Below are 26316 nucleotides of genomic sequence, written 5' to 3' on the forward strand. Positions count from 1 at the left end.
CGGATCGCTTTTCCAAGGGTAATAATTCCTTCAAATATAATAATTTGGTCACTCAATCCACAACTGTTTGTGGGACACTGCTGTGGTGCAATAAGCTGCCGCGTTTTTCCTTCAAAAATATACAGGCAATTCACTTTGCAGCATAAAGTGCTCAGGGACTCTATCCCACGTGAAGGGCGTAAATGCAAGTTGTTATATATCCTGTGAAGTACTTTGAGGCGTCTTGAAAACGTGATAAGGTGCTATATCAAATGTAAGGTTTATTATTATTATTATAAAGCAACGCACGGCACCTCCTCCACCCACCTTGACTTTGCTCTGAAAGTTCAATCGCGGTTGCCATAGCTTCCGCACATCACCGCCCGTGTTGTCAATACAATTACAGTACAGTGTACACTTGCACCACAGCAGCTTTCACACCGGGAGGACACCCCTAATCGTCTGACAATTCTATAGCTGGGCACCGGAGCTGAGGGTGGGAGCCCCATTGTTTGTCAGTCATTGCAACTATCCTCCAGATATTAAGCATCGGAAATATTACTGTAGTCTACAGATCAGAGTCTTCAGGGCTCCCAGGTACCCCAGGAACTAAGGGATATGGAGCCATATTTTAGACAGCTGAGAGCCTTGCAGAAAGCTCTGGGACACTGAATGAATTCACATATTAATATAATGTAGATTAAAGATTGCTAATAGCCTGGAGTTGTCCTTACAGCAGGAATGAATGGACTGGTGTAAATCAGTATTGAAATGAAGACCTTTGCCCTTCCTTGGTAGCCATCTTGGTTTTGAAGCATCAAAGCCTCCTGTTTTGAGTTGATGTTTTTGCGGCTGTTATTAACCCTAGACTATTGTGCAGCCATGGGCGGGGAAGGTGGGGGAGTGGGGGTGTCGGGGGGTAAATCAGCCCAGACTTGGCCACTGAGAGAGAGAGAGGGCAGGGAGGGGCCTGAGTTAGCCAAGCGGACTCACAACGTTACACAGAACATAATGCTCCCATTCAATTTCCAGACAGCAATCAAAGACATTGAAGAAATCCTTGGAATTACAGTGGAGAACAAGACCAGAGCACAAGAGGAGAGATCCGGACAGGCTCCCAAAGACCCTCACGTGGACACAGTGTAAAATCTCGCAAGGCATTCCAACAAAGTACTTCATTCCCAACTTCAGTTTTATGGTGCAGGGTGCCAGCCTCCAGCCGTGCCTCCTGTTTAACTCAGTGTTTACTCCAGCCCAAAATACTTAAACTTGTTGCAGTGTTTACACGGAGAGGTCTGTCTGATCTGCCTCTTACTCATGTCAGAATTGCAATAGATCCCAGACAGATCATTGAGGATTCGGATATTCGGTCCCCGTTCTTAGAGCATGCGCTGTTTTCCTCTCGCTAGATTACTACAATACAGGCTTGTCTTGGGCGGGCGGCCCCCACTTTCATCTTTTACCTAAATAAACAGCTAGTACTGTCATCACTGCGATCTGGGCTTGGATGGAGCCGAGGCTGATGGAGTGAGAGTCTTGGCTGACAGGGGTTTTGGGCGCTATCAAGTTGGCCCATTTTCAACCCAGTTCCTTATATTACTCTATACTAAGGCCTATACACAATTGCCCTTAGTTTAACATTCCATTGAAAATGGAGTGGACCCTGGGAGCTCAGTCACAAAAGGATGGTTGTCTTTGACAATCAGTGTTCGATAGATCGTCTCAATGAGTCCAAAGAGCGCACAGAATAAACTAGGCTGCTTGCTGACCAAGGTTGTGATATTTTTGACCATTATTTACTGCTGTCCGTTTCGCCAAGTGTTTGTCTCAGCACAGTCCAAGTACAATCATCCTGGGATAGTAAATGAACGCAATGATGAACGAGGCTGTGAAATATCAAAGTAAAACAGGTTGCATAAATACACAACTCCTGGACACAATACAGAAATGATTGGCAGCTTTGAGATGGGAACCATTAAAGAATTGATGGCAGCCCCAAGTCAGCCAAGGGAGGGAGCGGTTGGCTGACTGCCTGGCCACTCAGCACTTCTCTACATAACCTCTTTGATGGGTCCTGTGGGAGGAGGCATCACAGATTGAACCAAGCATTTTTTTTATCAAGTGTGACTTTGGTAGCACCATGCATTGGGCCATTATATCGTAGCTACAAAGCAATAGGAATCTCCTTTCACAGGTGTCTTCCAAAGCTGCTCTCACACACCGACTAGTGGCCAATTCCAGAGCAGGAGGGACAGAGGTGTGGAGGGAAGATTCCACCCTCTTGGTCAAACATGGGCCATGTTACATAGTGTGAACAATACTGCACAGAAACAGGCTAGTTCATCCAAATAATGCTTGCCATGGTGATTCATAGACCCTCACCACAGCAGACGGTCATTCAGCCTAATGTGTTTGTGCTGGCTCTTTCCTTTACCTGATAGCGCTGTAAAAAGCTAGTATTCGCCCACAAATATACAGTAAATTCACTTTACAGTATATTCTATGAAGCGCTTTGAGACGTCGAGAAGACGTGAAAAAGCGCTATATCAAATGCAAGGATTATTATATTATTATAGTATGGTTTCTGCCTGGACCAGAAAATCCATCTGCATGGAAAATCTGAGAAAGGCCTGGAGGGGAAGAACGTGCTTTGAAAGTGTTCCCCCTTCCATTAACCTGGAGGAACCTTACCCACCAACTCACCATCTCAGATGTATAAACAACAGTAGCAATATCAAGAAGGTTCATTCAGGGCCAGATTGATCTAAATATGTGCCATCTGCCTTATTAACATAGCTCACAATAGATCACTTCCACAAAACATTAATTATTTATCTGATTAAAATATTCTGACTATGACCCTTTTGCAATCCTTAGAACTAGCCAGCTTATTACCATATTGTACAATACCTCCCTTCTTCTGTACCTTGCTATTATTCATGTAATTATAACTTAGACAGAAACAACAGCTGATGCTACCCAGACTGTGGTATCTCTAACCATCCACCTTCCTTTCCACCACTCAACGTCTGTCCCGTACTGTGTTAACCTGACCTCAACGTTACTGATGAGATCAATAACTATGTATCTTTCTCTGTATTCCTAGCTCGTAATTCTTTCCTGTGTATCTGTGTGCAAGGCGTGTAAGAGCCAGTGTCACTGACACTGAAAATCAGGGCCAAAGTTGAACCACTGCCCTTTAGACAAGGTAAAGCCAGTCAACAAGAGCCTGGGAAGCAGTTTCACTGGGACAGCAAGAGGGGACTTAGTGACGCCGTGTGTTGGCATGCCATCCTTCCGTCTCTGGGATCTGGGTTTGAATCCATCCCAGACTAATTGGACAAAGCTCTCTCTCCCCTGCCTGTTGACTGTACAGGCTCGAATTAAAAGGAGTCGGCTCAGTTTACTTTTCACATAAAAAAACATTCTTAATCATCTTCTCACCCACTCCATTTAATATTCTAAAGTAATGGTGGTTGAATTCAATACTATAGATGCGTTGAAGAGCAGGCTAGATATACACGTGAGGGAGAGGGGAATAGAAGGATGTGGGAGGGAGAAAGGAGCGGTTGGAGACTTGTGGGGAGTATAGACACCATCATGGACTGGTTGAGATGAATGGCCTGTTTCTGTGCTGTACAGGCTATATAAACGTAATAATAATCCTTGCATTTGATATAGTGCTTTTCACCTCTTCTAGACATCTCAAAGAACTTCACAGAATATACTGTAAAGTCAATTGACCCTATATTTGTGGGCGAATATACATATGTAAATCTGTAGATTTACTGCTGGGATGGATTTTCCCTTGTCCCTTGTTATTATTCCTATCAATACTACTGGTCATCAGCATCCTCGGGATCAATTACCCCCAGTTTATTGTGCAGATGTCACATCATCAAACCCCAGCCCAGAGGATTGCCTTCCTGACCTGTGATGTTACTGAAGGAGGGCAAACCCGGTATAAAATACCTGCCTCTGGTGGGTGCTCAAAAGACGTGGTTGGGAGAGACAGATGCGTAGAGCGATCACCGTGTAGTGGATTAATTGACAATATGAATGAATGTACAGTGAGCCATACCCTTTCGCCAGCAAATTACTGGGTGGTTCACTTGATAAAGGCACCATTTTCCCGTAGCATTATACACAGTCAAAACCACTTCATATATATACACATATATATACATAAAGACAATTTCCCATGAAGCGCTCTGAAGCGGCTTGATGATGTGATAAGGCGCCATATCAAATGCAATGATTATTATTATTATTATTATTGTGTTGACGATGATGATGATGTTGATGATGATGATGATGATTGATCGGGCCATTTACTGAGCACACGGTTGCCGCTGACGCTCGTAAAATAAAACGCGCCGCAAAGCGACATCGGCAGCAGCATTGATTCTCGTGCTCAGAGACTCAGGCGCTCCGCGAGGCCGTCCGGGGCGGAGGGAGCGATATAAACGCAAGTTGTTGTTGTTGTCGACGCTCCAGAGACACTTGACCATCTGTCCGACACGTCAGGTGGACGTTAATACTTTGGCATTTAAAATGTCAATAAACCCCTTTTTTGTGTGTGTATATATATATATATATATAAACAGCACATTTAAAGGTTTGTAAAGCAGTGAATTCTGAGGGGGAGGGGCGCTGGGGGGGGAGGGGGAGGGGGGGGTGGGGGGGGAGATGGTGTAGTTGGGGTCAGGGTCAGTTTGGGGGGGAACCAAAAGTCCAGGCGGAACCGCCGTCGGGAGCCCGTGAGGCCGGTGGGACCGAGGGGGCGGCGGACAGGAAGTGGGTGTCATGGTGTCAGCGGCGGCGAGTTGACCCCCAGTGTCACTGGGGCTGAGGAGGGGGATTGACCCCCAGTGTGAGGAGGGGGATTGACCCCCAGTGTGAGGAGGGGGATTGACCCCCAGAGTGTGAGGAGGGGGATTGACCCCCAGTGTGAGGAGGGGGATTGACCCCCAGTGTGAGGAGGGGGATTGACCCCCAGAGTGTGAGGAGGGGGATTGACCCTCAGTGTGAGGAGGGGGATTGACCCCCAGAGTGTGAGGAGGGGGATTGACCCCCAGTGTCACTGGGGCTGAGGAGGGGGGTTGACCCTCAGTGTCACTGGGCTGGGGAGGGGGGGATCAGCCTCTGCAGCACAGAAAGCGGCCACTCAGCCCAGTCCTGTGTGAACTGACTCTCCAGAGAATTGTCCGTTGGATGTCCCGTCTCCCCCACCCCCCCCCCCCACATAGAGACACACCGTCCCCCCTCACCCACCCACAGAGACACACCGTCTCCCCCCCCCCCACACACCACAGAGACACACCGTCTCCCCCCCCCCCCCCACAGAGACACACCGTCTCCCCCCCCACACCCACAGAGACACACCGTCTCCCCCCCCCACACCCACAGAGACACAGCGTCTCCCCCCTCCCCCACCCACAGAGACACACCGTCTCCCCCCCCCCCGCCCCCCACCACAGAGACACACCGTCTCCCCCCCCCACACCCACAGAGACACAGCGTCTCCCCCACCCACAGAGACACACCGTCTCCGCCCTCCCCCACCCACAGAGACACATCGTCTCACCCCCCTCCCCCACCCACAGAGACACACCATCTCTCCCCCCCCCACCCACCCACAGAGACACACTGTCTCACCCCACCCCCACTCAGAGACACACCGTCTCCCCCCTCCCCCACCCACAGAGACACACACTTTTCTCTTTTGACACGTTGCTCTTGGTCCATGCTCAGGTGGGCTCGGAGTGACCTGGTTGTGTCTCCAGCGATGGCGGTGCTGATGGAGAGGATTCACCGCTCACTGCTGAACCTAATCCTCCGCCCGTTCGGCCGGCGCGTGGCCAAACCCAAAGCCTCCGAGGTGCTGAGCCGCCACCTGCAGCAGCGGAGCCGGCCCTGCTGGACCTCCTACTTTGTGAAGTACAGCGCCGTGGAGAACGACCAGTTTGGACTCTCGCATTTCAACTGGGACGTGGGAGGCACGAATTACCACATCCTCAGGACGGGCTGCTTCCCCTTCATCAAGTACCACTGCTCGCGAGCCCCCCGCCAGGACCTGCGCCTGGAGAACCGTTTCTTCACAGCCCTGAAGGTCGTTAACCTCGGTCAGTTCAGTTCAGGGAGGGCTGGAAGCTCTTGAGATTCGTGTTAAGATTCAAAAGACATTGAGAACGTAAACTCAGTATTTCCAAGACACGAGGACGAGCCTCGCATTTGATATATTTTCTCTATTTCTCTTCCTCGGATGGTTTAGGTATCCCCTGCTTGGCCTATGGGATCGGCGCCTGGTGTCTGATCCAAGTGACTGAGGTTGTCCACACGTCGTCCGGCCCCATAAACATCTACTTCCTCTACCAGGAGGACGAAGGAGCGGTCCACTGAAGTACCAATCAGACATGGGTTTGTGTCCACCTTGCACAAGCTCACAGAGCCTCGTTGAGATAGAAAGGGATCAATTGTGCAACATTTCTTAACAGATTTCCTAGTTAAGAAAACAGATGGGAGTTGGCGCCAATGCTCCTGGAAGCCCGCGACACAGACTGCTGGTTACTCAGTTAAGAAATCTGTTAGCAAATACTGCAAAATTGACCCGGTTAAACATTTTGTAAAGAACAAACGGTATGGATTTAGCTGTAAGCCGTGCAGCTGAAATATTCTGTGTCACGTTTCATGTTGTGGGCTTTTCATGGCAGGTTAGTGGTGCTCGTTGATTGTGCCGGGTCTGTGAAAAACAGGTGATAAATATTAAAATATTTTATGGTTCTGATCTAAGCGAAGTGTGTGTATGTGTGTGTACCGGATAAAAAGGCACTTGTGGACATTCTGGTTGCTGTGGCTCTTCGTTTCAGAAAACAATAATACTTGCATTTGATAAAGCGCTTTACCACTGTCATTGAGATGTCTCAAAGCACTTCACAGAATATATCGTAAAGTGAATTGACTGTATTTGGTGGGCGAAATGTGTCAGCCAATTGCACACAGCAGTATCCCACAAACCGTCGTTGATTGAGTCACCAAATTGTTATTTATTTCTGAAGGGATTCTGAAACATTTTGGGAGCAAATCTAAATGAGGGATGAGACAGGAAAGAGTTTCGTTCAGAGAGTAAATTCACCATGAACACTTTGATTGAGATGCAGCACCAGCCCAAAGTCACACAATATCCTATTTTTCCGAATATCATCCCGACGTATTTGTAATCAGCCAAATGTTCCCAGATGTTTCCTGTGAAGAGCCCAGACCTGACATTGTTTGTGGGACGAAAGGTTTGCCATGCAGATATAGCTCTGGTTTAATTAATGGCACTTTGTGGACAGTTCGAGCCATTACAATTAGATGTAAACGATCAGAAGTTTAAGATAAAATACTGCTCACCCATTGGCACCAGCCTGTCAGGTCCACTCTCTCACTGAGGGCTCCCGGTCTCAGCACAAGCTGATAAAATGTTTTTTAATTACCAGCCAGTAAACATACCCTTTGAGTGGGGCCCAGCCTCCAGTCAGCTCGCTCCTTTGATTTCTGTTAATGTGTACTGCTGACTTTGCTTACCTGTTGTTCGATAAAGACAAGACAATGGGGCTCCTGCCCACACATGGCTGGGCTGCCTCCTCTGAGAGACCCTGACAAACGACCGTATTGATTGAAGCGATTCTCTGCTGCTTACAGCACTAAAACCAGGCGTGATTTCTTGTCTTAACACTTTCACTGTCTAACAATTAAGCAACTGGAATAATTTCTTGTATTACACGGAAGTCAATAGACCCCGCGCTCCACTGCTCTTGATCACCGTGAAGGATGGACTGGTGGCTGATGGAGGTCAAAGGGTTGCAATATAATCATATCATTCAGGGGATTAGTATTGAGAGCCCCCGTCATTAAAGCTCACTTCCCATCTACTGCTGAACAGTAAGAAGAGAGTGGCAATGATGAAGAGGATCGCTTTAATGTGAACGGTGTGATCTCAGGTGGCCCTGGAAGTTAATTGCAGACGAGATTGCTAGCTTCCAATGTAAGATTGGAGAAGGGTGGAGAGAGAGATGTGGCAGTTCGTGCAGAGCTGGGACAGTTTGGCGATACAGTTGACCTCACAAAAGGTTGTACTTATTGAGGCGAAAGAAGACCAAGCTCCATCCAGTTGCTTGCTGACATGTCAGTGGCCTACTCATGTTCCAATGTTGCTACGGCCATTTCTAGAGGTTGAGAGCTCGCTTGGCCCTGTGTGTAGGTTTGCATCAGACGAGAACACTGGCTCAACACCCACAATGGCAGCCCAGAAATCACTGAGCTGTTAATCTTTAATGAATTTCCATTAAGGAAAGAGCGTATTCTCCAGCTCAATATCATATTTTTTCTATAATGTAAAAAATTCTGACACTTTTATATTGTCCTTCAGTTCACAATCGTTCAAAAAGGCATTAAACGATGCTTTTATAAAAAAAAAAGCACCATCGTAATCCTACCTAAACAATTAGAATTAATAATAAATTGTCCCTATAATCACAAGTTTTTTGTAATATTTTTTGTAATACTAATTCATTCCCAACGATGGCCGCATTGCAGCAGATTTATGCACAGTTACCAGATGGATTAATATTAAGAAGCAACCTAATTCTGAGAGAAAGGAGATTAATTAAAAGAATAATGGACGCAAGGTTGTACAGTAGGTTATAATTGAGGACGGGCAGCCCTGATGGAAGAGGAAGTCTGCAGATGGAGTCGAACTGTCTCTGCTCGTTTACCACCTCTCATTCCTTGCCTGTGGATGAAAATTCAGGGGGTTCTTCAGAGGAGTCCTGTAGCATAGTGGTTAGTGCACTCGCCTGGCAAGCGAGAAGACCCGATTCCTGACCGTGGTGAATTCTTGACCAAACTTCCTTACTCCACACGTCTGTTTACCTAGCAGGATGTAGGAACCCGGTTGTTGGACTATTGGCGGATCGCTTTCCAGGGATAATAATCGCTCCGAAATACTTGTTCGTTCACTCAGATAATTCGTTCACTCAATCCACGATTGTTTGTGGGACGCTGCTGTCCACGATTGGTGCTGCGTTTCGCCCACAAAATATACAGTCATTTCACTATAGAATAGATTCTGTGAAGTGCTTTGAGATGTCTCAATGACGTGATGAGGCGCTGCATTAAATGCAAGGATTATTATTTGATTGTGATCAAATAAGCAGTCGTGAATTATGGATGTGGTGAAACTGGGTGTTCAGGTACAGTCCTTATCCTGCACACTCTCCGGCACCAGAAGGGCCCTAAACTAAAGAGCTGCTTAGTATTACACATTGTCCGGGTCAATGGTATTGGGTATTGGCGCTCAAATCACGTATCTGTAAATTAGCGGAAAATGTAACTGCACTTTGCCAAAAGATCAATGTCCAATACCAGCTACACAATCAGACATCGCTCTGATTAAAAGTCTAAATTGCCTTTCAAAGATAAGGTGGTAATCAACATAGGTTTTACACTCTTTCTTCTGAGTTCAATTACATGCTAATGACTTGTGCCAAGCGGGGATCTTTAAATACTATTACTGATTAGATCTTATATAAGTCATGAAAAATTACTTAAGCTGGACAATCGATAGAAACTGAGACCTTAATCACTATATTTCTGCTTTATATTTTAGATCTCTTGCACAAGAGGCATCCCCAAGTCCCAGTTACAATAATAAGGATAATTAAACGAACAGCTTAACACTCCTCTTCCTCCCTGCAACCATGAAATCAAAACTCATTGCCCGTCTCCTCCTCCTAACTCCTTCCTTCCCCAGGACCCAAGTCCTCATGTCCCTCACTCTCCCCCTCGTCCTACACTCCACAGGCTTCCAATTACCCGAACAATTATGAAAGAATCCCGTTAAGATATACTGTAGACCCCTATGGACGGCCAGGTTTAGAAGAGCCACAGGCAAAGTATTAATGGAACATTGGGAAGGACTGTAGTTTTACGTGCACTACGGTACTTTGTTATAAACAGTTTTATATTAAAAAAAATCAAGGAAGGAAAAACAAAAAAAAGCCTCTCTGTGAAACATCAAAGAGTTAAAATGATTAGTTAAATTATATATATTTTGCACTGAGTAAATTTTTTTTGTTTTAATCATTTACTGAAAAACTACATAATTAAAATTACAAATGTTCTATTTAAAAGTGACAGAAATAAAATACATCCCGGGATAAGTACTCATTCGGTGATTAGTGATTCATGAGGCCACTTATTCATTGTAAACCGTGAATTATTTAGTAAGAAAAATCACATTAATTTTATTGTTACTCAGAAATTTATAGGGTGGCAGAAACAATTATATAACCCCTGAAGCATCGACGTTCAAGTACAATCATTAGCAAAGGCCAAACCAATTTTGTTTAGTGCATCGGACTAACCTCTTGTGTTTTGTCAGTTCACATTTTTAATGCCGACCCATCTCGCAGACAGCAGCAGTGTGCGGTGGGCACTGTGTGCCCGACGTGTCTCAGTAGCGAGTTAGGGCAAAATGCTTCAGATGGCAGAGAGCAATTTGCTCGAGCTTTTGCTAACCGTTTTAAATTTGAGACCTTCCTCTTTGACCGCACTTTCGGTCATCTTTCCCGGCCCCTCCCGGCCCTGTTCAGGTGCCCAGTGAGCAGCTTTTGAGACGCTCTCCTGCATAACACACAATCAGCCTCAATAAAATGTGACTCTGCACGGGCACTGTGAATAACGGTGATCGAGAATATTTTTCCTTTCAATCTTTATTTTGCTGTGTTTTGTGTCTTCGCTTTCTTACGCACGTTGTCAAAAGGTTTTTTTTGGGGGGGGATCGAGTTGTTTTTTTTGATGGGGAGTTCTCCAGCTGCCCAGACGCGCAGGGCCGTTTCTCGCGCTGAAAACACAAGGCTCCTGAAGCATCTGGGAAGCTTCCGGACAGATCAGTGGTAACAGGAAAGCTCCACACACCCACATTCCCAGCTTGTTAGCTGCCGGGTGTGTAAAGTCGGTGACATTCCCGACTCACAATGGTGAGGAAGCTTCCCCCGTTCTCTCGACCCTTAGACTGGAGTTTGAAGTGTGTTTAACATCATATTGGCTTTACTCCTTTTTGTGCGGTTTACTACCCGGCGCTGCAATGGGCAGTGTGGGGCCAATATGGGTGTCTTTAGTCACTGGGGGTCAGCCCGGATCGGTCAGTAGCGCTCTCTGGCCATTGAGTAAGGAGGTCGTGGGTTCAAGTTCCACATTGGGGGCTTTGAGCTCACAGTCTGGGCTGCGGCTCCAGCACAGTTTGGGGGGAGTGTGGCGGTGGTGGTGGTGGTGGGGGGGGGGACGCTGCATTGTCGGAGGTGCCGTCGTTTGGCTGAAACGTTGGCCGGAAGTGTCGCGCCGGTCTCGGAGAGTCTGTGTAATTCAGAGTTAAAACTGTTTCGGTCTTTTTTTTAAAAATTGTTACTATTATTATTCACTGAATAATTCCTGATTTGGGATTCTCGATCCGAGTCAAAGAATATTTAAATCTGATTCGCCCACCGACCAAGAAAGGGTCGGGCACCGCCGCCCCAAACCGAGGTCCGTCTGTGCCCCCCACCCCCCCCTCTCCCACCGTTCCCCTCCCCCTCCTCCCCCCCCCCTCCCTCCCTCCCCCCCCCTCCTGCCTTCCCCCCCTCCCCCCCTCTCCTCACTCCCCTCTCTCCCTCCCTCCCTCCTGCCTCCCTCCCTCCACCCCCTCCTGCCTTCCCCCTCCCCCCCTCTCCTCTCCCCCCTCTCTCCCTCACCCCCTCCTCTCCTCCCCCCCACCCTGGTCACCCCCCTCTCTCCACGTTGTCCCTCTCTCTCTTTCTCCCCTCCTCCCCTCTCTCCTCCCTTCCCCCCCTCTCCTCTCTCCTCCCCCCACCAACCAAACAAAGATGGCGGTTGGAGTAACACCATCACGTGTCCGGGCGGCCTGGGCCTCCGGGGCCGGGTTTTTATGTTCCGGGCGGCAGCCCGGAGCGGGGCGGCGGACACACGGCTTCCTGTGGCGGCCGGAGAGCGGGGCCTGGGAGGGAGGGACAGAGAGACCCGGGGGGTGAGGGGCAGAGAGACCCGGGGGGTGAGGGACAGAGAGACCCGGGGGGTGAGGGACAGAGAGACCCGGGGGGTGAGGGACAGAGAGACCCGGGGGGTGAGGGACAGAGAGACCCGGGGGGTGAGGGACAGAGAGACCCGGGGGGTGAGGGACAGAGACCCGGGGGGTGAGGGACAGGGACCCGGGGGGTGAGGGGGAGGGCCCCGGGGGGTGAGGGGGAGGGCCCCGGAGAGGGCCCCGGGGGGTGAGGGACAGGGACCTGGGGGGTGAGGGACAGGGCCCCGGGGGGTGAGGATGCGGCCGCGGGTCGGCCATGCGCCCACTGCCTGACATGGAGAGTCGGCAGCAGCTCGTCATCCGCATCAGAGGCCCCGAGGGCGGCGACGTGGACTGGAGCATTCCCCCCGCCTCCCAGCTGCTCTTCAGGGACGTGCTGGTGAGTCAGGCCCCGGGGGGGGGGGGGGGGCTGGGCTTGGGGAAAGGGGCTGAACCCTTAACCTGTCCCCTCCCCCCCTTCACCCCCTCCCCCGCTGACCCCATCATAGTTTAAGCGGCTGTTTGTGGGGGCGTCGCTGAGCGCCATTGGCCGCCGGGTTTCGTCCACAGGACGGACGCACAGTCACTACACTTTGACGGCGTGTCCCGTGAAGGGCTCCGAGACGACGTGACGAGGCTCGGGGTCAGACCCCAGGACTGTTGTTGCTGCTGTTGTTGTTGTTGTTGTGAATCCTGGTATCTGACACACAGCGCCTTTCACGTCAAAGCCGCTTCACGGGGTTGGCAGTCAAGTGTAGTGACTGTGTGTTTTGGTTGTGAGCATCAATGACCAAACTCCATCCCCCCCCCACCACCCCCCACCACCCCCACCCCTCCCCGCAACCCAATCACTGTCGGGCCGGTGTTTATACAACAACGACAACGACAAATGACGTTTACACGGCGGCTTTCACGTCGGGAGGACGTGCCAGAGCGCTGGACCGTCAGGGATTTGGAGTGGAGCTCGTGGTTGGGATCGGGAGGGGGTGGAGGACAGAGAGGGTGGGGGTAACAGGGTGACACGGTGACGCGGGCCTCCATTCCTCTCTCCCGTACCCCTCTCTTTTCCGTCTTGTTGCTTGTATTGCTTTCCGCCCTTCTCGCTTTGGAGGCACCGACACGCGAGCGCAGCCCCACAAACACATCCTTTTAATAACTCTTTTCGAAAGAAAAAATTAACCGACTCCCATCGGGTCTGCCCTCGGATCGGCTCGTCCCCAGCGAGAAAGGCCCTAACTTTATTTTCAGTGAAAATTTTTTTTGAAAAGAAGTATAAATAGTCAGGATAAATAGTACAGCTATAGTTAGCTCAGATGCAAGAATTATGGTTGCAAACCTTCTACGCGCTCTGCTTCTCCAACTTGGGCTCGTTCCTCCCTCGACGTGAAGGGCGTTATAGAAATGTAATGTTGTTGTTGTTGTTGTTCCTCACCACCTCCAACCTAACGTCACTGAGCGCTCTGGGACGCTAGCTTGGGTGAGAGACGGACGCTCTATAAATGCAAGTTGTTGTTGCGTTGTTGTTGACCGAGGGTTTGGAATGAAGGCTTAGAGTCCTGTAGCTCAGTGGTTAGAGCACTCGCTTTGCAAGTGAGAGACCTGAGTTCAATTCCAGGCAGAGGGCCAAACCTTGGGCAAGTTTCCTTACTCCACACAGAGCCTAATAATAATCCTCCAAAACCAAAACCAATAATAAATTGGTCATTTTCAATCTACGACACTTTGTGGGACATTGCTGTGCGCAATTGGCTGCCGCGTTCGCCCACAAATATACAGTCAATTCACTTTACAGTGTGTTCTGTGAAGCGCTTTGGGACGTCCTCCCGACGTGAAAAGCGCTATATCAAATGCAAGGATTATTATTATTATTATTATTATTGTGTTTCTTGCTTATAGGATGTCATTGGCCAGGTGCTGCCTGACACGACAACGACAGCTTTCGAGTGTAAGTAAACGGCCTCTTTACCTCGGGCTTAGCATCGGTTTCTGCAATTTATCGAAAGCGTTCTTGCAACACTTGCGATTGTGTATTGTGTGTTTCGTGGGGGGCCGAGGGTGGGGGGGAGGGGGGGCAACGGGGAATTAAGAGGAGAGATTTCGTGATATTTTCACTGAAAAAATTGATCAGTGTAAATGTGTGTGTGTGTTTGTGTGTGTGTGGGGAGGGAGGGTAATTGGCATGTCTAAGTCACGATTTCGCCCACAAAATTCACTTTACAGTATATCCTCTGAAGCGCTTTGAGACGTCTCCAGGACGTCAAGGTGCTATATCAAACGCAAACATTATTATTATTATTATGGTTACAAATCTTGTGCTGCACCTTCTGCTCCTCCAACCTGGGCAGTTACCAGTCAGTTTTGTTGTATGATGATCTTCATTGAAGGATTAAATTTGTTTTTGTGCCGTAAAGCATATAACTTAGAAAACGTGATAGAGCTTCAACGTAACTTATTTCTGCGTGTGTTTTCAGGCAGTGACAGACCAAGGAAGTCGGGAGACTTCATAAACCACAGACAGAAAGCGTGAACGGTGTCTGAGCCCAGAATTCTTACCAACCTCTAGGAATAACACAGTGCTGTTCTATTCTCTATTATACATGCTGGGAAGGCTGTTGATAAGAGTCTTTTAAGAAAATAAACCATAATAGCTGAATGAACGGTTCCCTTCTTCCCCTCCAACTTACACGCACACACACACACTCAGTATTTAGAGATGGAGGTGCGTTCCAATGCACTCATACAGCAACGTTCATGACAGTTTGTGGGACATTGATGTGCGCAATTGTGCTGCCGTGTTTGCCTACAAATACACAGCGACTCTATTTCACAAGCGCTTTGAGACGTCCTTTCGATGTGATAAGGCACTGTACCAAATGCAAAGGATTATTATTATTATCATCATCATTGTCATGACCTCTAGGATTGCTGAAGTCGTGTGCAACACGTTAGCTTCTCTGTGCCCTCTCATGGCTTTGGCAGTGGCCGTATTAAAGTGCCCTCTCCCTTTTTGTGGGATTTTCTAGATGAAGACGAGGATGGGGATCGTATCACGGTGCGGAGCGATGAGGAAATGAAGGCGATGCTGTCATACGTAGGTGTATTTCACTGAACCTTTTACAGAATTGTGCAGAATGCACAGCGTGAGTGAGTGCGTGAGTGAGTGAAAAAAGCCACTTGTGCAAAATACCAGAGTACAGCCCACAATTTTATGTCAATGCACCTGAATAGAAGAGATCGTTCTTTATGTCACATGTTTTACATTTGGATCAAAAAGCAAGTGGTGTTTTTTTCTCTCTCCAGATTGATGTAATGTTTGATGTGACTGACTTGGGCAACTTTGAGACAATTTTCCCTATTTATGTTTTATTTTTGCTCGGTCTGCAAACACTCGAGTTGTGAGTGTATCGGTACGGATTATTTTTTATAAAATCCTGTTACTCGGGAAACGAAAAGATATCTGTTCTGTTAATAGGGAATAGACCGAGAATGGTGCTGATTATCAGTTTACAAATGATGGGCCCAGGAAGCTAGCCTGGTGCAAATGGTATTTTTATTATAAATAATAATAATATTATGGTCACTCAATCCATGACTGTTTGTGGGACACTGCTGTGCGCAATTGGCTGCCGCATTTCTCCCACAAAATGTACAGTCAATTCACTTTACAGTCTATTCTATGAAGCGCTTTGAGACGTCTTGAAGACGTGATTAGGCGCCATATCAAATGCAACGATTATGATGATTATTCTAACACAACAGAGTTTTAAGACCACTTTGAAGACTGAAATGAGACAAAGTTGATTTGAGACTTCTTAAAGTAGTTCCATAGTTACTGATCAGATCATCATGAACATTAAGAAAAATAGATTTTAATGATTTTTTCCATTATATAATAGCTGTATGCACCATAAATTTTAGTATCCTTTATGCATTACTTAATAGTTACAGCTCATTAAAAATGAGCCCCGGGGCTTTTTTAAATAACGCTTTCTGCAAGTGGCACTTTTAACCCCCGAAAGCCCAGTGTAGGATCGTGTTTGTTAACAGACGTCAGGCTCCTCTGAGAGATGGTTGGTCATTTCCCTTCATATGTCCTTTACACCACTGGCAGCTGGTCATGAATTTGTTCGGTTTGTGAGATTGTTTCACGTGCTCTGTGAAGGATTGTCTCAAGGCACATCTCTTTGAATACATTTCGCCTTTCGCCTCTCCATCTTTCCCCTTTTCGGCTCTCGGATGCCCGGCTAGCAGTGTTAAACGCTTTGAGACGTCTCCTTCCAAAGCGAAAGGCGCTGGGCAGTATAAAGGTGTTTTGTATTGTACAGGCTCACTACTAAAATCACAAGTTTCCAAATGAACTTTGAACACAGAGAGTTTGCAGCACAGGATAATCTGAACCATTGTGTCTGAAGCTGTGCAGTTCCATTGCCCTGCTCTTTCCCCACTGTATCTGAGTCCCCCAAACCCACTTAGCACCTTAGGACATGGGTTTGAATGAAGAAAACCCTATCACCCTGCTTGTCCCTTGTATTCTCCGTTCCACCATTGGCAGGTGCACTTTCAGCCTCTACGCCCAGCAACTCTGGAACACCTTCCCTCAATCCTTCCGTTTTCCCCCTTCCTTCCCCATCTTCAGGTCGCGCCTGAAGACCTTCCTCTTTGACCTTGCCTATGGTCACCTCCCCTTCCCCCCAGCTCGGCATCGTGCTCCACCTCTGTCAAGCGCTCTGGGACGCTGCCCTGCGTGAGGGGGCGCTGTGTGAATGCAAATCGTTGTTGTAACGGCTGTTTAATAAATGGCATCCAGCAGTTGTGCGAATGGAGCCCGTGATGGGTGCCGTGATCTTGGATCAGCTGATTCTCATCCTGCTTATTTGTAGGTCTTTGTTCCTCATTTCCATCCCCGGATATTCCCAGGGCACCTGACGGACAGTCAGCGTTCCAGCCCTGTGATAAACGCATTATGAATTATTTTAATAGCTTGTATTCCTCATAGGATACTGGAACTCATTATTTCTCTGATGGGAGCATGCTGATAGTGGACGCTCCACGCAGGTGCTAAAGAAGAAATATTTGCACTGGCTGAGATATGCTTTGTTTTTATTTGTACAAGTGGCTTTGCTCCTGGGGAGGGAGGGATTAAGCTGTACTGTTACACAGGTTAGCTCAGCAAATAGTGGCTGCTCAAACAGTTACTCTCCAACTGTGCTCAGTCCAATTACCCCGGATGTGTGTTGGGTTATTTTGCCTGTCTTACATCTTCAGCAACGAAGCGTTCATTGTAAGTCTGTGGGAAACTTATCCTGGATAATAATAATCCTTGCATTCAATACGTCATTGAGACGTTTCAAAACGCTTCACAGAGTTCACTGTAAAGTGAATTGATGGTGTATTTTGTGGGTGAAAGTGGCAGCCAATTGAGAAGTCCTCCTGACGTAAAAAAAAGCTGTATCAAAGGCAAGGATTACTGTATTTTAGTGAAATATTGGGATTCTAATACCTCTTTCACAATGAGCTACTCTAACAACCAGTCCTGGTGATCAGGTCTCACACTGTGCCCTCGTCCCCGGTAACGCACAGTCTTACGGTAACGCAAAGCTGAGCGTGTCATCATCAATGAGGAAAGCAGTCCGTGGCCGAGTGGGGAAAGCCAGTGTAAAGCCACGCAGACGGGAAGGTTGTTAGTTGGGATCCCAGTCTGTGCCGGGCTGATCTCAGCCAGGGCAGCAGTCGCTGTAAAGTGCTCAGTTGTGGATGAAGATGAACTCGGTTGTGATGTCCGTTGAAGTTGAATAGCGCATCGACACTCACTGCCTGGATTAACACACGCTACTAGTTACTCAGTAAGAGACCAGAGGTTGCCAGTGGAGCCTTCCGAACAGGTGAGGACAAACCTAGGCGTAAAGAAAGGTGTAACTCAAAGAGAAAAACCTGGTATTGGAACTGTGTGTGAGTGTGAGTGGGGGTAATACTTATTCCCATTTGTTTCAAGTGAGAGAAAGTTAAAGCTGTGATTTCCTTCCGTGCCGTGTTGCCAGACTTTTCTCGATGCTGTTGGGAGACTTTCTCTCTGACTAAACATAATTACAGCAATGGAAGCCAAACCTTAAACATGGAACAATCCCATTTCTAAGTGGCCGTTGAGCCAGTAAGTAAGTGTCACCTGAGAGCGTGCTGGGCAGGGACTGAAACTGGAGGCAGGAGGGAGGCAGGAGGGATAGATAATGAGCATCAAAATCTTATAGTATTTTTCAGCTCTTGTACATGGCACCCTTAATGACTTTACAGTCCATCCGTCACATTTTTCTGCTGCATTGTCTTTTGATTAATATCTAGTACAAGCCAGTTAATGGCGCACCCTCTTAATGGGAACACTCATTTAAAGGGGAACATTTCCCCAGGCACTATGTATTCACTCCCTGGATATTCACTGCGTTTCTTTTTCTGGGATAAATGGCTGGATAAAGGGAATGTTTCGCTTGCCTTAAAGTGTTTGCATTTAAGAGAGCACCTGCTGCAGAAATCTAAATGTATCTGTGAGTCAGCCACCCCAGTATTGTGTTCTTTCGCCCCCTCCCCCCGCACACTCTCCCCTTGTCAAAGTTTGCGTTCATCATAAGGTGACCTGACTACAAATGGCTTTTGAAGCAGAATCTGTGAATTGTATTTAAAAGAGAATTGGATAAATACTTGAGGGTACAGGAGAGAGCAGGAGTATGAGTCTAGAGTCTGCCTTAGGGCAGATAGAACAGTGGTTCTGTGCTGTGAATGTTTTAGGAATAATACCTTTGTGCACGCTTGGTGTGACTGTCTCACTTTCCCTGGTCTGGTTACCCCTCAACGCTCTGGTTTCCTCTATAACTAGGACTGACCCTGTACTTGTACGTGGTAAGTGTTGTTGTTGTTGTCGGAGGTCCATGCCTTTCCTCCATTCCCTGTTGTACTCTTGGGAGTGTACATAGGAACATTGGATGAAAGAAGACCAAGGTCCATCCAGTTTGTCTTCCACCATCCTGGCAGTCAGTTGCATGCACATGCCATGTCCCAAACTATACACTGTAGCCCAAGATGTTAATAAGAACATATGTACATTAATATGTACGTGTCCCATTGGATTCATTCAGTCTCTATGTCCCTTCTGGGGGAGATCGTGTCATGTTCTCACCACGTCGCGTGTGCTGACAATGGGACAGTGAGGCTCAGCCGGCTCGATTGTCACACAGTTCTATGCTACCACGGGCACAGAACAGAGTCACTGCACGGCATTGAGTGGGGATAGGAAGAGAACAGCCTGGGAGCATGTGAGAGCCAGACAGTGTTTATCTCCCTCCCCGCACCTCACACACCTGTGCCCAATCTTCACTTTGAACTCATGCTGCACCTCCTCCCAATCCAATTTCGCCCACAAAATTCACAGTCACTTCACTTTACAGCATATTGTGTGAAGCGCTTTGAAAGTCTCAATGAGGCGCTATATCAACTGCAGGGATTATTATTATTACTAATCCTCTGAGCTCTTTGCTTCCCTTTAACTTCTCTGTAGCAAAAGGTGACTTTGCCATTTTCTTTCCAACAGATTCCCTTTAAAGTGTTTATATATTACATACATCAAAAAAAAACTCTTTTTTATTAAAAATAGCCCTAATACTGTTGTGGACCAAATGAGGATTTCTGTCGAGGAAGTGTCAGAGCAGTATTACACAAGGGACCACTTATGAAAGGGGGTGTGTTAACCCTGTGCTGATGCATAGGGATCCTCTCCAGCTTTTATATTTGGTTAGTCAGGTAATTGCAGCAATAATCAATAGCCCAGCCGACTATAAAATGAATCAATCTGTACAGTGCAGGGCCGACCATGATCAGATTCAAGTGCAATTGCTGTTCCCCTCGGAGAGTGATCTGTACAAAGCCTTAGAGCATTGAGAAAGTAAGCTGTAATGGGACCGGCAAGGCCAGAAACAACACTGATGACTGATGGCGTCAATATAATTAGACTGTGGATAACTGTTCGGAATGGATTTTGTACAATAATGAAAATATCTCACGGCTTTCAATAAATTTTCATTTGTTCCCTTCTTCCTGACCTGTGACTTTTTCTTTTGAACATTGCGTCTCTGTGTTTCTGTCGCCTGGCTGGGTCTGGCTGGTGCAGAGGTTTCTCTGGTGCTCTTTGGGTTGAAGCCTCTGGAAGATTCAACCCCACCCCATGCACCATCTACCGTGTTGTGCCTGGGGTAGGTCAACGCTGTTTAATTATTCTGCATCTTCACTGACTGGGAAATAAATAAATAAATAAATAAATAGCGTTTGTTCCCTCCATGCACACAGACAGACACACAGACAGACAGACCCCCACACACACACACAGACAGACAGACCCACACACACAGACAGACAGACCCACACAGACAGATAGACCCACACACCCACACACCCACACAGACCCGCACACACACACAGACAGACAGACCCACACACACACACAAACACCAGAAGTTGACATTCCTACAGAAGAACTTTATTTTGACTTTATTGACACTGAGAGCCACAGTCACTGATTGCCCTCGAGGGTCTGTCCCGGTTTTGGCAGAAACATAGCCCAATATAAATCGTCGATAGAGTTACCGCCAATAGGACCAAATTCACACAGAAACCGAGAGCAGTGTTACTGTTGTGTTTTTGTGCGCGTGTTTTTTTTTCAAAAAAAAGCTTTTGAAAGTTTTTTTTCTCAAACATTTTGAAGATAATTTTATGTTGATTGGAGTTAAGTTTCCATAATTGAAAAGCAGTAAAAGTGAAGGAAGATTTGGCAAAGTTGGTTTTAACAGCAGGGCGCCAGCAATTTGCATGAGTAAATGATCTTCTATTGTAATGTGATGTTAATGTTATCCCAGGCAATCTAGTAGATGGGTAAAAAAGAGCAACATTATTAAAACGTACGGGACTCGTGCGCTGAGTGGAAATTGAAACAATTTGAAGTTCTCAAGATCATAAAACGATTTAAAAATGTAATAGAACTTTGCTGTCACAACGCCGGTCAGAGCCTTTGTCTTAATTGGGCACTTTTGTACTCGGGATTGACTCTTAATTCCATGTGTTTGCACCTCCCTGATCACTACCAGTGATCCATCCACCCCTGCCTCACAGTGTGTGTGTGTGTGGGGGGGGGGGCAGAACACTTGAAGTACTGTACTTCTTTATCCAGAACATAATCAGTGTCTGCAATGCAATGGGTGACCAGGAAAGGTGGCTGAGGCCAGGACGCTGGAGACAATTCAGTTTGACGTTACAAGGGAGAGATGGTGGGGTGAGATGAGATCAAATGGACCGAAGGCCCTTTTTCACCCAAACCTCTCTTGTGATCTGCAAGTGCATTGAGAGTTAGCCTGGAGGTCCACAGCACTTTATGGTGGTCCCACAGGGTGTCCGACCACTTGCTGAAGAGTCCCCACATTTAGCGGTCCGCAGAAATTTCTTTCCACCACAGGAGAGAGAAAGAGACACACCCAGCATCAGTGTTGTGTCTAACTTGTCTTGTTCCTGACCTAGAAAGAAAACAAATAAATTAAACCGGGAAGTCCCATCTGTGCTATGTAAGCACTATTTGAAAAGAGAAGGGAGTTTATCTCTCCAGGTGTCTGGTCAACAATCCCCCAGATAATATTGGTCATTTGGTTCATGGCTGTTTGTGGATTGTTACTGTGTACAAATTGGCTGCCACGTTCACCTACAAAATACACAATCTTTACACTTTACAGTAAATCCTATGAAGCGTTTGAGATGTCCTTCTGCCTTGGAAGGCAGAATAGATTATTATTATTATTATTAGCATTGAAAGAGTTAAGTAACCTGCGGAGATCGTTTTTGAGAGCAGTTGCCGCTTTGAAAGTCAAACGTTTTTTATTCGTAGGAATAAAGACTTTTCTGAATAAAGTCCAATCTGGGACATGTGACATGTGCGGATATGCAGGGTGAGGGGGGGTGGGGGAGTTCGGTGTAATTTGCTACTGGGCATCGTTGCAAACGGTGAATATTTAACTTTTTAGGACAATTATAACAATAATCCTTGCATTTGATAGAGAGCCTTTCACACTGGGAATACGTCTCAAAGCGCTTCACAGAACAGACTGTAAAGTGAATTGACTGTGTATTTTGTGGGCGAAACGCGGCAGCCAATTGCGCACAGCAGCGTCCCCACAAACAGTCGTGGATTGCAATAAGAAGGCATTGGAGGGAGTGTGAATTGACTGGAGCCGAGTTTGTGATCGGCGCTGGCAAAGTGCCCTTCTCTTTCAGACAAGGTGCCCTGTACCACCCACGCGGAGAGGCCAGTTAAACGATGCTCTTCCTGTTTAGTGACTTACATAAATATTGTTATTTGGTGACGTTAAGCGAATAAAAAAAAAGAGAGCAAATGGCGCCTGTAAATCTTGTGAATTTTTGACAGCCACTGATTGGAAAGTTGCTTGCAAGCCGAATAGCTGCCTTAGGCAGACAGTACAAGCTGCGGATCAATAACTGGCAAATTTCCTATTAAAAATACACGGATCGAGCTCAAAATAGCCAGTGGCGTCATATTTTCTCTGGAAATTACTGTGTTTAGAAATGTCATTGTATTCTAGGCAAGGCTCAGTTTTGAACTGTTTTTCTAGACTACTTGTTAACATTTATTAAGACTTCTAAAAGGTCGATCCATATGGACTGTTACCATTAAACTGCCCGTGTCCTGTTGGGTTGAGTAACAGACAGGGCCAATTANTTTTTGTAAGGGTAATAAAAGTTTTTGGAAGTAAGCTCTCTGCACTGCGCTCTGCCAGAGTTGGGTGTTTGTCACCAAGTTGTTGGCCTGGAACAGAATCCACACTCAGCCTCTGCTGACTCCAAAATAAACCACCAAATATGTCAAGAGAGCCAACTGGGAAAGAGAGCAGCTATTTACACAATGTTAACTGCATTCTGTGCTTATGTTTAGTTACAATTGAATAGTCCTGTTAACCACTACTCCTCAGGAGTAACAGTTTGTCGATTTACTATTTTCTCAGGTATCCATAAATAATTGGCTCCCCCCGCCCCCACTGTCAAGTGCTCTGGGATGGTACCCTGCCTGAGGAGCGCTATGTAAACACATGTTGTTATAAGAAATGCGATGGCAATTTCAAAATGTCTTCCATTTATAATAAAGTTACCCAGCGATTGTCTAAAGCTTTGCAATGTCTAAAAGGGAATAGCAAAGCTGTGTTTGTGTTGCCACGTACAGCTGGTGACTGTGCTGAATGTACTTTCCCCAACTGTAACTTGTGCTCTTACAGATGTTGATGAACGTTTCGTGATTCACTGACAGCCATACACTGGCGATGGAGATTCTCTGGAAACCAACGTTAGATTGTTTATTGGTCCTTCTCTCCCATTTTCCCCCTCTGCACTCTCCTCGCCTGGCTCCAAGCTGAGGCTTGGATCGGTTGTCACCACATTACCTCTGATATCTTGCCGAATGGCCATTCTCAATATGACAGTGTGTACAGCGAGAGTGAGCAGGCGCTTCAACAAAGGGTTTGGGCATCAAATCCTTGCCCGACATCACTGTACGCACTTTCCATCAGGATAGCAGTCGGGAGTGCTAGCCATCTTCTCACCTCTCGTGGCTAATGTTACATCCATTGCTGTCCCGACCATGACCAGCTAACTCAGGCCCGCTCGGACATCAACCCTGTGATCTTGCTGTATGGCTCAGTTTCAACAACGACAACAACTTGCATTTAAACAGTGCCCCTCACGCAGGGTAGCTTCCCAGAGCGCTTGCAGGAACGGGGGGGCCTAACTGAGGTCCGGCTATCAGCTACTGAATTGAGTCACGGCCATAGGACTTTCAGAACACATACCATCTATTATCAATATCACTCGAGCCTTGGTTTTAATGTTACAGTTTAAAACAGTTCCTGTGGTTTTTGCTGTGATTTGCGCTCCGAGATTAGTTTACATCTTGCCTTTTACGCCGAGGTTTCCATTACTCTGTTTTTGCCAACTCTCTGGGTCTCTCCAGTTAGATTAGTACTGTTTAATCACTCCCAGGTATCCAATATTTATTCCATTATTCACTGAATTCAATTCTGACTTTCACAGCTTGAAATGTTCAGGACTGAAATTATTTTCATGCTGTTCAAACAGGAGCTGTTGAACACAAATTTTATTGTTTCATCTTCATCATCTCCCAATATTCCATTCTTCCATTTCCTCCCATTACCTCTCTCTCTCTCTCTCTCTCTCTCTTTCTCCCCTTCTGTCTTCTCCCACCTTCCACCCCTCTCTCCCACATCGCTTCTATCTCTTTCTCTCTCTCTCTCTTCACCCACGCCTCATTCCCATACCTCTTTATCTCTTCTCTCCCCCTCAGCCCACTACCTCCTCCCTCCCTCCCTCCTGAAATCACTCACTTTTGGGCTGACATCTTGGGTTCCCCATTTGACCTTTGGGCAAGGTACCGAGGGTTGTGGGCTGGGAACCTGCAAGGGCTCGTTCTCCGCTTCATCATTTTATGTTAGTAATAATCCTTGCATTTGATGCAGTGCCTTATCATGTCTCCGAGATGTCTCAAAGAGCCTCACAGAACATGCTGTAAAGTGAAGTGACTGTATATTTTTGCAGGCGAAACACAGCAACCAATTGCGCACAGCAGCGTCCCACCAACATTCGTGCATCGAGTGACCAAATTATGATTATTTAGCAGGGAAGAATGGCCCAAGTTTATAGTTGCAGTGACCAAAGCTGACTGACATCAACAGATCTTAACTGTTTATTTTGCTGATAAACTAAAGCGTGCAGAATGGCCAGTTTAGAGGAAGAGATTTAATGTTGTTTGTTGTGGGTGCCTCAGCTTTTTAAACTGGCACGGTTCCTAGTTTCTTTGAGAGGAGATGATAATCTGACGTTGACATGTGGGACTGAATATACTGCGTGTGTTCTTTTCCAGTATTATACTACAGTGACAGAACAGCAAGTTAATGGGGAGGTGATTGAACCTCTGCAGATATACCCACGAGGTAAGCGATTTGACTTTGTATCCGTAGTGCTTCTACATGTTCCAACGGTGGGAGGAAGGCTTAACTGCGCTTGTGTGTGTGTGAATTTGTATGCACACACATAGTGAGCTGCGATATCTAATCACAATAATAATAATAATGAACCTTACATTGATGTAGCGCCTGATCACGTCGTTGAGATGTCTCAAAGCGCTCCACAGATTTCAATGCAAAGTGAATTGAAATATATATATTATGTACATTTTAACATGGTAGGTGGGGTGGGGGGGCTGTTAACTCTCAACCCATTCAGTGAACATTTACTCAGAAAGTCAGGTTGTATGTAAAAATGGCTGACTTTTGGATCATCTTACTGTATTGTCTCAACGACGTGAGAAGGCTCTGTATCAAATGGAAGAATTATTATTATTATTACTACACAAAACTGGGTTGGAATTGGAATTGTAGAGGGGATTTGGGATTGCACTTTTCAATAAAAAAAAGTAAAGAAATTAAATATCGACGGTTGGGAAAATTTGTTAATTTACATTCAGAAAGAGCTTTGTGGCATTCTGGGCTCTGCCCATATTGTCCCAGGAGCCGAGCACCTGTTCATTTGGGATTGAGGGGGGGCAGTAAGAATCGAATCTGTCTGACTGAGATTATCAATCAGGATTGACAGGCCCTTTAACATGCCATTTGTGGCATTGTATTTCTGAAATGAGATCAAGCCATCAAAGCATTGAATAGATCCAATTTATCCGCATTTTGGTTGCCCCCCCAAAAAATTTTCGGTAGAAAAATAAAACAGCTTCCACTAAAGCCTTCTCAGTTAAATCATAAGGTGAAACTTTGAGAGACGGATTTTCACCCGAGTTACTGTATATTCTACATCCCCGTTTGCTTTGCTTTGAATGCTGTTGTTTTAAGTAGTCGGAGAAACATAGAACATTTCCGTGTAGTAGGAGGAGGCCTTCGTGTCTGTGCTGCTTGCTTCATTTTAAAATTAATTGTGAGTTTTATTACTTTATTCCCCCCCCACCCAACAATGACTTTACAGCCACGTTTCGCCCACAAATTACACAGTCAATTCACTCTACAGTATATTCTGTGAAGCGCTTTGAGACGTCACGAAGATGTGATAAGGCGCTGTAACAAATGCAATGATTATTATTATTACTGCACAATGCACTACCCTATGGAATGGTGCTAAAAAGG

At 46.5% G+C, this 26316-nt stretch overlaps 2 protein-coding genes across 7 annotated transcripts in view; both read left to right on the plus strand.

Moving 5' to 3' along the window:
- Positions 1-1136: 1136 nt before the first annotated feature.
- Positions 1137-6771, plus strand: cunh15orf61 (chromosome unknown C15orf61 homolog). Of its 5 annotated transcripts, none has more exons than XM_042343064.1 (3): positions 1137-1149; positions 5734-6104; positions 6254-6771. In XM_042343064.1, exons 2-3 carry the CDS (start codon positions 5768-5770, stop codon positions 6379-6381), a joined length of 465 nt encoding a protein of 154 aa, XP_042198998.1. In that variant the 5' UTR covers positions 1137-1149; positions 5734-5767; the 3' UTR covers positions 6382-6771. The 5 variants fall into 5 exon arrangements, with proteins under 5 accessions (XP_042198998.1, XP_042198995.1, XP_042198996.1 ...); XM_042343061.1 differs by lacking the exon at positions 1137-1149 and adding an exon at positions 4746-4776; XM_042343062.1 differs by lacking the exon at positions 1137-1149 and adding an exon at positions 4885-4904.
- Positions 6772-12291: 5520 nt separating this feature from the next.
- map2k5 (mitogen-activated protein kinase kinase 5) overlaps positions 12292-26316 on the plus strand; it is a 94312-nt gene continuing 80287 nt past the window's right edge. For both annotated transcript variants that reach the window (XM_042342960.1, XM_007910028.2), the window contains exons 1-4: positions 12292-12482; positions 13979-14027; positions 15106-15173; positions 25050-25119. In XM_042342960.1, the coding sequence (XP_042198894.1) occupies positions 12360-12482; positions 13979-14027; positions 15106-15173; positions 25050-25119 (310 nt within the window). In that variant the 5' untranslated portion in view covers positions 12292-12359. The remainder of the gene's footprint in view (positions 12483-13978; positions 14028-15105; positions 15174-25049; positions 25120-26316) is intronic.

This window comes from Callorhinchus milii, unplaced genomic scaffold (assembly GCF_018977255.1).
Source record: "Callorhinchus milii isolate IMCB2004 unplaced genomic scaffold, IMCB_Cmil_1.0 Scaffold22, whole genome shotgun sequence".
Lineage (NCBI taxonomy): Eukaryota > Metazoa > Chordata > Chondrichthyes > Chimaeriformes > Callorhinchidae > Callorhinchus > Callorhinchus milii.

What these genes read in the sequence shown, in the direction of transcription:
- cunh15orf61 (XM_007910029.2), top strand. Translation starts at nt 5,726, where the DNA reads ATGCTCAGGTGGGCTCGGAGTGACCTGGTTGTGTCTCCAGCGATGGCG. An exon ending in CCTGAAGGTCGTTAACCTCG is followed by an intron (nt 6,105 to 6,253) that starts GTCAGTTCAGTT and finishes CGGATGGTTTAG; the next exon opens with GTATCCCCTGCTTGGCCTAT.